This window comes from Chelonia mydas, chromosome 2 (assembly GCF_015237465.2).
Source record: "Chelonia mydas isolate rCheMyd1 chromosome 2, rCheMyd1.pri.v2, whole genome shotgun sequence".
Taxonomy (NCBI): Eukaryota; Metazoa; Chordata; order Testudines; family Cheloniidae; genus Chelonia; species Chelonia mydas.
In genome coordinates this window covers 220,556,245-220,568,886 of record NC_057850.1, presented here as the reverse complement: position 1 = coordinate 220,568,886, position 12,642 = coordinate 220,556,245, and the positions used below count along the sequence as shown (strand labels likewise).

The window sequence follows — 12,642 nt, the reverse complement described above, 5'->3', positions numbered from 1 at the left end:
TCTTTTTGGACCCTGCCTTTGAGTTTGTGAAGTACACTGGGATCCTAATTACAGTTTAGAGCTCTGGGCGCTATTGCAATATGATAGTTTAAAAAAAAAAAAAAGACAAAACTAAATCTTTATCTACGCACTGGTTTCAAAGCAAGGTAAGCTGCACCAGTGCAAGTCACTTTTTGTGCAAGTGCAACACATCTACACTAGGGACTTGTATTGGTGCAGTTCCTCTGGTGCAGCTGTACCAGTGCACTAACAGTGGTAACAGAGCTTGAGATGTATCTAAAATGTTGGGTATGTGTCCTCGTTTCTAACAATCCATATTCTTTACCTATATTTTTGTGTCTTCTGCCTTCTGATTAAGGTCAGATCACCTGGTTTGGCTATGAAAGCCCTCGTAGCTTCTGGGACTATATCCGAGTAGCTTGCCGTAAGGTTTCACACAATTGCATCTGCAGCATTGAGAATATGGAGAATGTCAGTTCTTCTAGAGCAAAGGTAAGAAATAAAATGTCAAGGTGGCTGCAAATTACCATTTATTGTATGTACATGTTAATCTTTATTTTTGTTCCCAACAGGAAAATATAACTGGCTAAGTTTATCCTGTAAAATCCTTCAAAGATTTTTGTTTTTGTTTTGTTTTTTAACTATCTATTTATTTGGGAAGTTTTACAAATCCTTGCCATGTAAATAGCAGAAACAGAATGATAATCATTACAATAGTGAGCTTTTTTTTTGTTTAGAGAAAAATAATGTAGGAATATAAATCTCATCAAATCTTTCTATTTAACAGAGTGTTTATCATATAACAGGTTGAGCCTGTTCACACCATCCAAAATATATTGTTTCTGGTGTTTTTTGAGTGAAACTACTGACTCTACTCATATTTATCAAATCAGCATGTCTATCAAATATTAATATTTTTTAGAAAAAGAAGTGTGCTGTTTTTTTCCTGCATGTTAATGTACTTTGTCTGAGTCCTGAATATATGGTACCCAAATATCAAAGTATCTTTGTCCTCTTTTTTTAATTTTTCAATAACATCCTCCCATTTATTTTGAAACCATTCTTCTCAATTTGGGCTATTTTTCTTTTTCAAGTGAAAGGCTATCAGTTATCTAGTGGCTACTAGCAGATGAGAGATTAATTCTTCATTTCTTTGTGACAGTTTCCTCTAGGAAGCCCCAGGAGGATTACCAGAGGTATTAAATACACTAATAATTTTTGGGAAGTTTGGTTATGAAGTGAATCCCAATACTCTCTGGACTTGTCCACTCTATGTGCATAAAAATCTCTTCTTTTCAATTTTTATATATAAATAAGATAATTTTTAACCTGACTGGCATACTATTGAAACAATATCTTAAAGAAATTTTCTATTATCATGCTACATGCTGAGGTTGCAGGTCCTGTTTCGGAGATCAAAACACATTCCTCTGGGGGTAATTTGTCTATACAAATCCTTCTTCCTCTGTGTCATATGGGGACATTTCTTTGTCGGGAAAGTTGTCTGCAAAGTTTGATAATGTTTTCTCCCCAATTGACCAGAAGCCAACATTTCTATTAAAGTTAATTTCTGTATAAAAACCACTTTTCTAGAAAGTGGAGAAAATAATATCTAACTTGAAAGTGCCTTAGGAGAGTGGGCCACTGTGTTATCTCTCTGCCACAGCAAGAGTGAGCTTTGTTGGAGATTAGACACTGTGTGTCAGCTCCCAGCCACCCCAGGGTGTCTTCTGAACCAGCAAACTTCTTGAGACTCTACCAGTCTTAGTCTTGCGGGTAACAGTCAATGAACTCCAGCCGAAAGCACCTCAGAGTTGTCTCTCTACAATGTACAGACCCTATTACTTTGCATTCACTGAAGATATTCGCTGCTGTTTTAAAGAGTTAGGGCATTACAGCTTAGTAACTTAATTGCGGTAATGAACCCTTCCCTTCAAGCACAACTGAGTTGGTTTGAAGGAAAAATAGAACAAGTTTATTAACAAAGGGATATAGGATAAGTCAGGGGTAGGCATCTATGGCACGCATGCCAAAGGTGGCACGTGAGCTGATTTTCAGTGGCACTCACGCTGCCCGGGTCCTGGTCACTGGTCCGGGGTGCTCTGCATTTTACTTTAATTTGAAATGAAGCTTCTTAAACATTTAAAAAACCTTATTTACTTTACATATAATAATAGTTTAGTTATATATTACAGACTTATAGAAAGAGACCTTCTAAAAATGTTAATGTATTACTGGCACGTGAAACCTTAAATTTGAGTGAATAAATGAAGACTCGGCACACCGCTTCTGAAAAGTTGCCGGCCCCTGCAGTATAGGGTGGTGTTTATGTGACCATCACTTATTTGCACTGTAGTGTCCAGGAAGTGGACCTCTTGTGTGGACTGGTCTAGGCTGATGTTGATGGTGGGGTGGAAATTGTTGAAATCCAGGTGGAATTCTTCAAGGGCCTTCTTCCTGTGGGTCCATATGATGAAGATGTCATCAATATAGCATAAGTAGAGGAAGGGTGCTAGGGGACTGAGGAAGCGTTGTTCTTCTTCGAGTAGTGTCCCTATGGGTGCTCCACTTTAGGTGTCTGCACCTCTAATGGGAGACTTTTGGCAGCAGTGTCCCGTTGAGCCCATGCATGTGCTCTCCCTCCCTCATGGTCTGCCTGGAGGCTATTTAGCACTGCATGGGCGAACCCCCCTCACTTCCTTCTCTACTGCCTTTGGCCTCTGACCAGTTGTCCCTTCCTTATTTGTGTCATTAACATAAGTAGTAGTTGTTTTGTTACCTTTGTTCTCCTTAAAAGTACTCAGGCTAGTTTTGTTTTATTTTATTTTATTCCTTTGGCTTAAAAGGAAAAGAGAAAAAGGAAAAGAACTTCACTTTCCTTCCCTGTCTGGGGGCATTCCCCCCTCCCCCCAGGCATCTAGTAGACTCATAATTAGTTTCTTTTTCAATTACCAAAAAAAAAAAAAAAGAAAAGGAAAAGAAAGACGCTGTTCTTCTTCTACATATTCCTCCCTGCCAGAGGATGACAACCCCCTGCCCAGGGGCTTGCCTGGCTCTCTCTGCTCCAAGCGGTGCCTCTCCTGCCAGGAGTCAGTTCCTGTAATGGCCAGACACTCACTGTGCCTGGGAGACCCTCACAGAAGTGCTTTACCTGCCACACTGAAAACTGCAGGCTCACAGGAGCTGGGAGTGGAAGTAAAAATTCCTCCCTATAAACACTTCAGTCTGCAGGGGACTCCGGTGGGTGTTGACCCTGGATCATCCCGCACTTCAGTCTGCAGGGGACTCCGGTGGGTGTTGACCCCGGATCATCCCCGGATTCTTCACTTCAAAAGGGGTTGAGTGGTGAAGAGGGGTGGAGAGAGAGGGAAAAAAGCCACCAGCAGACTCCCCCTGGAAAGGCTCCTCCGAGCAACTGGCCAGCCAGAGGGGTGTTCCCCAGTGTGGCCATCTCGGTACCGACCCCTGAGTAGCTGGCCAGCGAGTGGGACTCCCCAGAGCGGCCACCTTGGTAGGACAAAAAGAAAAGGAGTACTTGTGGCACCTTAGAGACTAACCAATTTATTTGAGCATAAGCTTTCGTGAGCTACAGCTCACTTCATGCATCCGATGAAGTGAGCTGTAGCTCACGAAAGCTTATGCTCAAATAAATTGGTTAGTCTCTAAGGTGCCACAAGTACTCCTTTTCTTTTTGCAAATACAGACTAACACGGCTGTTACTCTGAAACTTGGTAGGATAATGCCAGCAGAGGAGGAACCTCCTGCTGTGAGCTCAGCTGCAGCACTGTTCCACAGGGAAGCTCTGGAAGCTGAAACCTGAGAAGGGGCTTCCTGCTGTGAGCTCTGCCCTGCTCTGAGCTCTGCTCTCTGCACCGACAAGGGGCTTCTGTAAGCTCTGTGCTGCTCTGAGCTCTACTCTGGGCAACTAGTGCACCGAGAGGGGACAGTTACTGTACCATCTCTAAAAGAGCGACACAGAGAAGTCCTGCTGTGAGCTCTGCTTCGGCACCCACACACCAGAGGCTTCCACCTTCCTGCTCTGAGGCAATGGTACCATCCCCTAAGGAGAGGGGACGGTTACCATACCATCTCTAAAAAAGTGGCATAGAGAAAGCCTTTGGTGTCAGATGCAACAAAACTCCCATCTAGGAAGTGTTCTGCACCTTCCCAACCATTGATACCGACTACAGACACTCCTCTGGGGTTCTGGATGAGCCCATGGTAACACAGGTGCTCTGATACTCTGGAGGCCTGTGGCCTCAGTACCCAGGGAGAGACAATTACCATACCGTCTCTTAAAAAAAAAAAAAAAAAAAAAAAAAAAAAAGTGGCACCAACAAACTTTTAGTACTGGGCAAAACTTTCATTTAGGGAGTGCTCTGCCCAACTATCGGTACTGACAATGTACCACGGACCCTCTTCTGAGGTACCAAATGAACCCATGATACCACATGAGCTCTGACACCCTGGAGACCTGATGATTGGGGAAGAACCACAATCCCCATTACTTGGTACCAGGACCCCGGTATCCGAGCACATCCCGGCAACCAGAATCGCTCTTAGCACTGGGCTGTATACTGCCAATACCCCAGTCAGCGGCACCTTTACCCACTGACGAACATGACACTGGCCAGGAGGAGATCATTCCCTCCCACCACACTACAAGGGTCATCCCCAATTCCATCACGCCACCCGCCCGTGCCTGGCTTCCTGCCTCTCCCTCCCAAGGCCATATTGTAACTCTTTGGGTATATACACACACAGCTCCACCGTCTCCGGTGTCTCTCAGGGAGAGTCCACGAGATGGTTTGCTACAGCCTGGCACCTGAGCCAGGGCAGGAAAGCACTTGAGCCAGGGCAGGAGAAAGCTTTTTCAGAACAGGAAAGAAGGGGGAAGGAAAAAAAAAAAACCTGAAGAGGAAGCTACCTCTTCAGCACACTTCTCCTCATCTCTCCTAGATGAGACTGTGCTGCCCACACCTCATCACTAGGTGAAGATTTAAGAACTTTCTGAATCTTACCAAGAGGGTGGCAGATGAGCTGCAGATTCCCTTACAAGAGGTGGGAGATACACATCACAAGTTGGTGGAAATTCTGCATATCTAGAACTGTCCTCCCAATTAATGAGCTGATTCTAGATCCTACCAAAACCATCTGGCACCAACCAGCAACAGACTGTAAACAAAAAGAACCCTACATCTCTACCCAAAGAGGCAGACTTTGTTTTCAACATCCGCAACCCAACTCCATCATAGTGGATGTGGTTAATGCATGAAGCAAGCAACATAATGCCAAGTCAACTCCATATAATCAGGCTTCTCAAGATGGCGTATTCATCGACAACTTTACTGTTTAGAGTCATAAATTACCAAACTGTCATGGCCAAAACAATTGTGTTAATCTTGGGAAACCCAGGATGTTTCTGAAACATTACTGGAAACACAAAAAGAACAGATTCAGACCATTCTTAGAGAAGGTCAGTTAGTAGCCAGACCGGTCCTAGAGACACCACTGGATGTAGCTGTTACAGCTGCCCGCCCAGTTTCCATGATAGTGGTACTGAGGTGGGTTGTGGTTTTTTGGTTTGTTTGTTCGCTACACCTCTCTAGATTGCTCAAAGAGCTACAGACTTCCAATTTGAAGGGCCAAACTCTTTGAGGAGAAAACAGATATTTCTCTCCACATCCTGAAGGATTCTCAGACTGCACTACACTCCTTAGGAATCTACACTGTGGAACAGAAGAGAAGATATACCTCTCAACCACACCACAGATCACAATCTTCTCAATACTCACCATCTCTGTGCTGTTATGAGCCACAGTGTAAGAGGCCCAGGGCTCAAATGTGAGAACAGTCTGCACCCCAGTCCATGACCTCTCAAACTGCCTCTTATAAGCACTTTGAGCTGGTCGGGGGCCTGAACAATGAAACCTTACAGCATCAGCTGCCATCTATACAGCTGTCACGCCACTCAGAAGTCACCTTACCTTACTTCTCAGCAGTTAGGACCAGCTCTAGAGGAAAGACTGATTTCTAGCCCTGAACCTACAGGGTGCCTACTTCCATTTCTCAATACAGCCATTGTACAGGAGATTTCGTACTGCTTCCTTTTGGGGCAGGATCATTATAGGTACAGACTGTTTCACACTGGGTATTCTCCAAGATTCACTTCATTGTAGTGGCATACTAACCCCGGTACAGTGACTGGACTTGATCAGCACCAACCTGATGCAGTACAAGTGAGCGCTCCTCTCACTACCCACATTCACCACCCTGGGACACGTCTCCCTAATATGCTGGGGAGCTCACCTACACAACAACAAAGTTCAGGACAAATGGCCTTCCACAGAAATGACCTTCCATATCACTCTTTTGGGGCTAAGGGCTGTCAGGAGTGCCTGTGCACAAACTCTGCCTTTCATCAAAAACACCACACAAAGGTTATGATGGACTTAATGTGACCTGTATGTTTTGTATAAACTGCCAAGGAGCTGCCAGATCTCCTTCCCTCTGCAAGACAGCATTCAAACTTTGGAACTGATGCACCCATCACAATGTGCTCATCTCAGCTATCTGTCTACAAGGGATACAAACAGGATAACCAGTCAGTCTCAGTTGGAATTTTCTCATGACAGTGAGTGTATGCTGAATTCAAAGGTGCTTCAAGATATAGCCACCCTTTGGGGAACCCGGCCTATGGATCTCTTCGCTACTTATCAGAACAAGAAAGGTCCTTGTTACTGCTCCAGGGCCGGCTTGGGGAAACATTCACTGGCAGTTGCCCTCATCTTCCCAGCGGACAGGGCCCACTTGTATGTCTTTTCCCAGTTTCCTACCCTATCCAAGATTCTATTGAAAATTCAACAAAACAAAGCGAGAGTTACTGTGATTGCCATCTGCGTCAGGTAAGGGAGCCAGAATTGTCATAGTCAAGAGGGTCAATCTGCCCTCCTGTTCCTCTGACGTCAGCCCATTCCTCCCCCGCTCTTTCAAAACAGTGGGCTGACCCTTCACCCCAACCCATGGGTCCTCCGCCTCCAGGCTTTGATCTTTCTTTGTTCCAAGGCTTAGAAGCAGAATGCTCTGACAAGCTGAAACACATGTTGCAACACAACCACAAGTTGATCACTCCACATATCTATCTACAAAATGGAAACGACTCCAAGTTTGTACCATTCCAGAGGGACAGACCCGACCTCATCTTTCCTCCCTTTGATTTTGCACTACATTTTAAACTCTCACTCAGTTCCCTTAAGGTACATCTCATGATGAAAATGGCTTCCCACTTGGAGTTTGCTCAACCACTAATGCGTAGATTCTTTAAGGGCATTGGGACTCTCTTCCCCCATGTGACACCACCCGCTCCAGCCTGGGACTTTAATCTAGTTCTGGGATTGGACTAGACCTGCCTCTGAGTCCAGGGCAACTTGTTCTCTCTTACACCTGTCCATGACGACAGCATTTCTAATTGCTAGGCACATAGGAGAAATAGCGGCCCTGATGGCACACCCATCATTCATGGCCTTTATCTTTAAAAAAAACAAACAAAACAAACACCTCTAAGGTCATATCCCAAGTTTCTCCCTACTTTTTCTGCACTTTCCATATGCATCAACAGATCCATCTCCCTGTTTTTTCCCAAAACCACATTGTGACAACTGGGAGACAATTGTGCATATGCTAGATATTAGAAGGACATGAGCATCCTACTTGGACAGGACTAAGGACTTCAGGAAATCCCCTAAACTCTTCCTTTCATCCACAGAAAGATTCAAAAGCTGTGAAATCTCCTTAAAGACTATCCAAAAAGAGTCTCTAGTTGCATTAACCACTTAGCAGGGGCGCAATTTGCTCCCATCCATACGCACTCCATGAGATCGGTTCCTACCTCAATCACGTTCCATAGGGATACCCCTATCTCCCCAATCTATAGAGCAATGTTTGGGGCCTCTGTCCATACTTTCGCAGAACATGCGATCACTGAAGATTTGGCCGCTGACACCATCTTCGATTCCCCAGTACTCTCTGTAGTAAAAGACTTTGCGCCGAAGCCCCAGCCTCCAGTGGTGGGTACTGCTCCGGAGTCACCTAAAGTGGAGCACCCATAGGGACACTACTTGAAGAAGAAGAGGAAGTTACTCGCCTTGTGCAGTAACAATGGTTCTTCGAGATGTGTGTCCCTATCGGTGTTCCACAACCCGCCCTCCTCCCCTCTACTTCGGAGTTCTCTTTTGGGCTCTGTGGTAGAGAAGGAAGTGAGTGGAGTTCGCCCGTGCAGTGCTATATAGCCTCGAGGCAGACCACGAGGGAGGGAGAGCACATGGGCAGGCTCAATGGGACTCTGCTACCAAAAATTTCCGATTAGAGGTGCAGGGGCACACAGACACCTAAAGTGGAGCACCCACAGGGGGACACACCTCGAAGAACCATCGTTACTGCACAAGATGAGTAACTTCCTTTTCTAAGTCAGCCATTAAAATGTTGGCATATTGTGGGGCCATGCAGGTATCCAGAGCAGTGCCATTGACTGGAAGGTGTAAGTTGTCCCCAAGTCTGAAATGATTGTGGGTGAGGACAAAGTCACAAAACACAGCCATCAGATGTGCCATGGCCTCATCAGGGATACTGTTCCTGATAACTTGTAGTCCATCCTCGTGTGGAATATTGGTGTAAAGAGCTTCTACATCCTGAAAACACCATCTTGGCCACCATGGAAGATCTCCAATGCATTGTAGTTTCCTCAAGAAGTCGGTGGTGTCTTGAAGATAGCTAGGAGCGCTGGTAGCGTACGGTCTGAGGACAGAGTCCAATTAGCCAGATAATCTTGCTGTAAGAGTGCCAATGTCTGGGCTTCCAGGATTTCCAGGTTTATGGATCTTGGGTAGCAGACAGAATACCCTTGGTCAGGGCTCTAGGGGTGTGTCTGTGTAGATTTGTTCCCGTGCTGTAGCAGGGAGTTTCTTGAGCAGATGCCGTAGTTTTTTGGTACCCCTCAGTGGGATTGGAGGATAGTGGCCTGTAGAATGTGGTGTTGGAGAGTTGTCTGACAGCCTCCTGTTCATAATCCGACCTGTTCTTGATGACTACAGCACCTCCTTTGTCAGCCCTTTTGATTATAACATCAGAGTTGTTTGAGGCTGTGGATGGCATTGTGTTCTGTGCAGCTGAGGTTATGGGCCAAGTGATGCTGTTTGTTCACGATTTCAGCCTGTGCATGTCTGTGGAAGCACTCTATGTAGAAGTCCAGTCTGTCATTTTGACTGTCACTCCTACCCAGAGTGTTAAATCAAGCAGGACCATGTGCTGATAGTGCTGGTGTGGCCTCACCAGCATTGGTTTTCCTCTTTGCTGAGCCTCTCAGCCGAGGTTCCTTTGACGCTTTCATCGGACACAGACCTGATATCTCAGGACCGTGGTCACTTCTTCAGTCCCAACCAGGAGGCTCTTCAGTTAACAGCCTGGATGTTCCATGGTTAACACCTCAGGAGGAGAGCTGTTTAAAGGAGGTACAAGATGTCCTCTTGAATAGTAGTAAACCTTCTATTGGGTATACTTACCAGGCTAAATGGCAGAGATTCTCCATCTGGTCCCATCAAAAAGGCTCTGTTAAAATACATGCTAGACTGTTAAATGGTGCTCCACTCACTGCTAGTTGGTTGCCTCCTCCCGGCTATTCTGGGTATTAGTTCATCAGGACAACGCCCCTTCCTGTAGTTGCACGCTATCACTCCGTTGCTCTCTCTGGTCTGCTGCCCCTCTCTCACTCCAGGAACTGCAGCGTTCTCTTCATGACTCAGCCCTCCAGCCAGGTCACTCAGTGCCCCCCTCCCCCCCCCCCACCTCTGGGGTATAGTTCTTCAAAGGCACAGTGACCCAGACAGTCTTCCAGTTCATTGTCCCACCAGTGCTCCTTCCCAGGGGGTAGGTGAACCCGGTCTCGCCCTCTATTCCAGGTTCCAGCCCACGGACCCTCAAACCAGTCGTTCTGGGCTTTGCTCTCTCAGTCCTCACTGCTCCTGCCCTGGACTGCTTCCTACTCTTCTGATATACTCTCTGAGTATATCAGCTCCAACTTCCTGTTCCCAGGGTGTGACTGCAGCTTTTCTCAGCAGTCGCCCCTGTGTGTTGCCAGCTTCCTTGTTTTATAGGTCCTATCACTTTTTGTGCCCAGCTGAACCTGCCTGCAATCAATCCCCTACTCCCTGGCTCTCCTTCCAGGGGCGGCCTGTGGAGTTAATAGGCCTATCTGGCCACCTTAAGCCCTTTCAGTCCACCCCATCACATGGACTATTTGTTATACCTGAAACAGCTAGGGCTTGCCATTAGTTCCATCAGGGTCCACCTAGCAGCTATTTCAGCTTTCTACCCTTAATGCATCTTCCCTTTCAATCCCTGGCTACCTGTTCATTTCTCCACCTCTCAGTGAAAGTTGCCACCTCAGTGGCAATCACCTCAGCCAGGAGAGTGGATGAATTAGAAGCTCTAGTGTCTGACCCTCTATATTCAGTCCTCTACAAGGATGAGGTAAACTTACCCTCTCATCTGAAATTTCTCACCAAAGTGGTCTCTCACTTCCACATCAATCAGACATTATATTTATTAACTTCTTTCCCTAAGTCTCATGCTCATAAGGATAAGAAGAGACGCCACACATTAGGAGAGGGTTAGCATTTTACTTGGAGAGAACTAAACTATTTAGATCCTCCCAATTGTCTGTGGCAGTTGGAGACAGTATGAAGGGCCTTCTGGTCTCTTCTTAGTTTTTAATTTTGTCATGGATCTCCTTTTGTATACATTTGTGCTATGACATGGCCAATGTAACTCCACCAAGTAGGGTAATGGCTCATTCAGCCATATCACATGCAGCATCTGCAGCCTTTCTAGCCTGTGTGCCTATATTCTGGTTATTTGCAGAGCTGTAACTTGGTCTGCAGTGCATGCAAGATGGCATAATGAGAGGCAAATATAATAATATAGTGGTGATGCCAGATTTGGGCTGCTTGTCTTTCCATTATTATTCTGGTAGACTCTAATCCCACCTCGAGATTGAACTGCCTGTGAGTTACTTGAAGTGGAATGACATGTGAAATCACCTGTTCTATAACTATTTTTCTGCAAGATGTGTTGTATGTTGATTCCGTAACCCACCCTTCTTTCCCTCTCTTATCAGATAGACTCTGATAAAAAAAGAACTGAGGGGGGTTGGAGATGGCTCTGCCCTTATACTATCACGCAGCAGCACAAGGCAGCAGAGAGGGCGTGCACTGCCCCAACGGGTACCACTGAGGAAAAAATCTCCGACACCAGTGCATTTGGCATGCACGCTCCTGAAGTGGCATGGACATGTGCAACACATCTTGCAAAACAACAGTTACAGAACATGTTAGTAAACATTTTCCCCCTGTGTAATACAAATAGTGGAGATTTAGCACTGTTGACTTGCATAGCTGCTTTTGGGCTGGCATAAAAAGCACTAATCCATTTAAGAAGTAGGGGCCAATATCCATATGGGACTAGATATTAAATATGTAGTTCCTCTCTAGACTAACAAAAAGCTTTCTATACACCAAGTGATAAAATAAATGTTTTTTTTTTTATTTGGCACTACGAGTTATTCCAAGGATATATGGATATTATATCCATTATATTACCATTTGTCTATCTTTAATTAATGCAGTTTGATCTGGGTTTATATAAACGGAGAACATGGGCTGCAGTTGGTTAGCTAGTATTTTTGCTAAAATCTTTATAACAATTCAGCAGTGAAATGGACCTAATAAGAGTTGCATATATAATTTTAAAAAATAACTAACAAGATGACTTGCCACATAATTAATTGCTGGTAGATTTGATATAGTTTGGAAATAACTTGACCTGATTGTTTTAATTAGGCAACAGTTATGATTACCCCTAACAGATTGTTTGGAATTATTTCCTATCTTTTGAATTAGGATCAACTATCATATAAAAATTTCTTCTTTATTGTAGAAAGCAGGCCCAGGTTTTACTACCGTTTCAGTCAATAGTCTGCTAAAGCGTGTGTGTGCGCATGTGTGTGTATATACACACATAAGTCCTTACTCTTTTAATACAATTTTTAAACTCTTGATATGGATGTGTGAAACCAGTGATAGTTGGTGTCTGCTATAATTGCTCTCTTTGGCCTGGATCAGAGGTGGGCAAACTACGGCCCGTGGGACCGTCCTGCCACATCTGGCCTGTGGGACTGTCTTTGAGCTCCTCGCCGGGGAGGCTAGCCCCCAGCCCCTCCCCTGCTGTCCCCCCTGCCATGCAATCTCTGCTCACTGTGCTGTCAAAGCCGCATGATGTAGTGTAGGAATGTGCTACTTACAGAGCACCAGGACTGGCAGCCGTAAGTAGCACATTCCTATGAGGAGCAATTTAATACAGTTACACCTGTGTAGGGAAGGCTGTGCCTCCTGACACAGCCTGGCCCCCACCCCTTCCTACTCCCTGACTGCCCCCCCTCAGAATTCCCGACCCATCCAACCCTCCATGCTCCTTGTCCCCTGACTGCCCCCTCCCCGGACCCTCGCCCCTAACCACTCCCCTGGGACTCCACCCCCTATCCAACCCCCACCCGCTCCCTATCCCCTGATTGCCCCGACCCCTATCCACACC

At 45.6% G+C, this 12,642-nt stretch overlaps 1 protein-coding gene across 5 annotated transcripts in view; it reads left to right on the top strand.

Moving 5' to 3' along the window:
• RUNDC3B (RUN domain containing 3B) overlaps nucleotides 1-12,642 on the top strand; it is a 145,555-nt gene that overhangs the window by 41,991 nt on the left and 90,922 nt on the right. For all 5 annotated transcript variants that reach the window (XM_037890751.2, XM_043541260.1, XM_037890754.2 and 2 more), the window contains exon 3: nucleotides 359-492. In XM_037890751.2, the coding sequence (XP_037746679.1) occupies nucleotides 359-492 (134 nt within the window). The remainder of the gene's footprint in view (nucleotides 1-358; nucleotides 493-12,642) is intronic.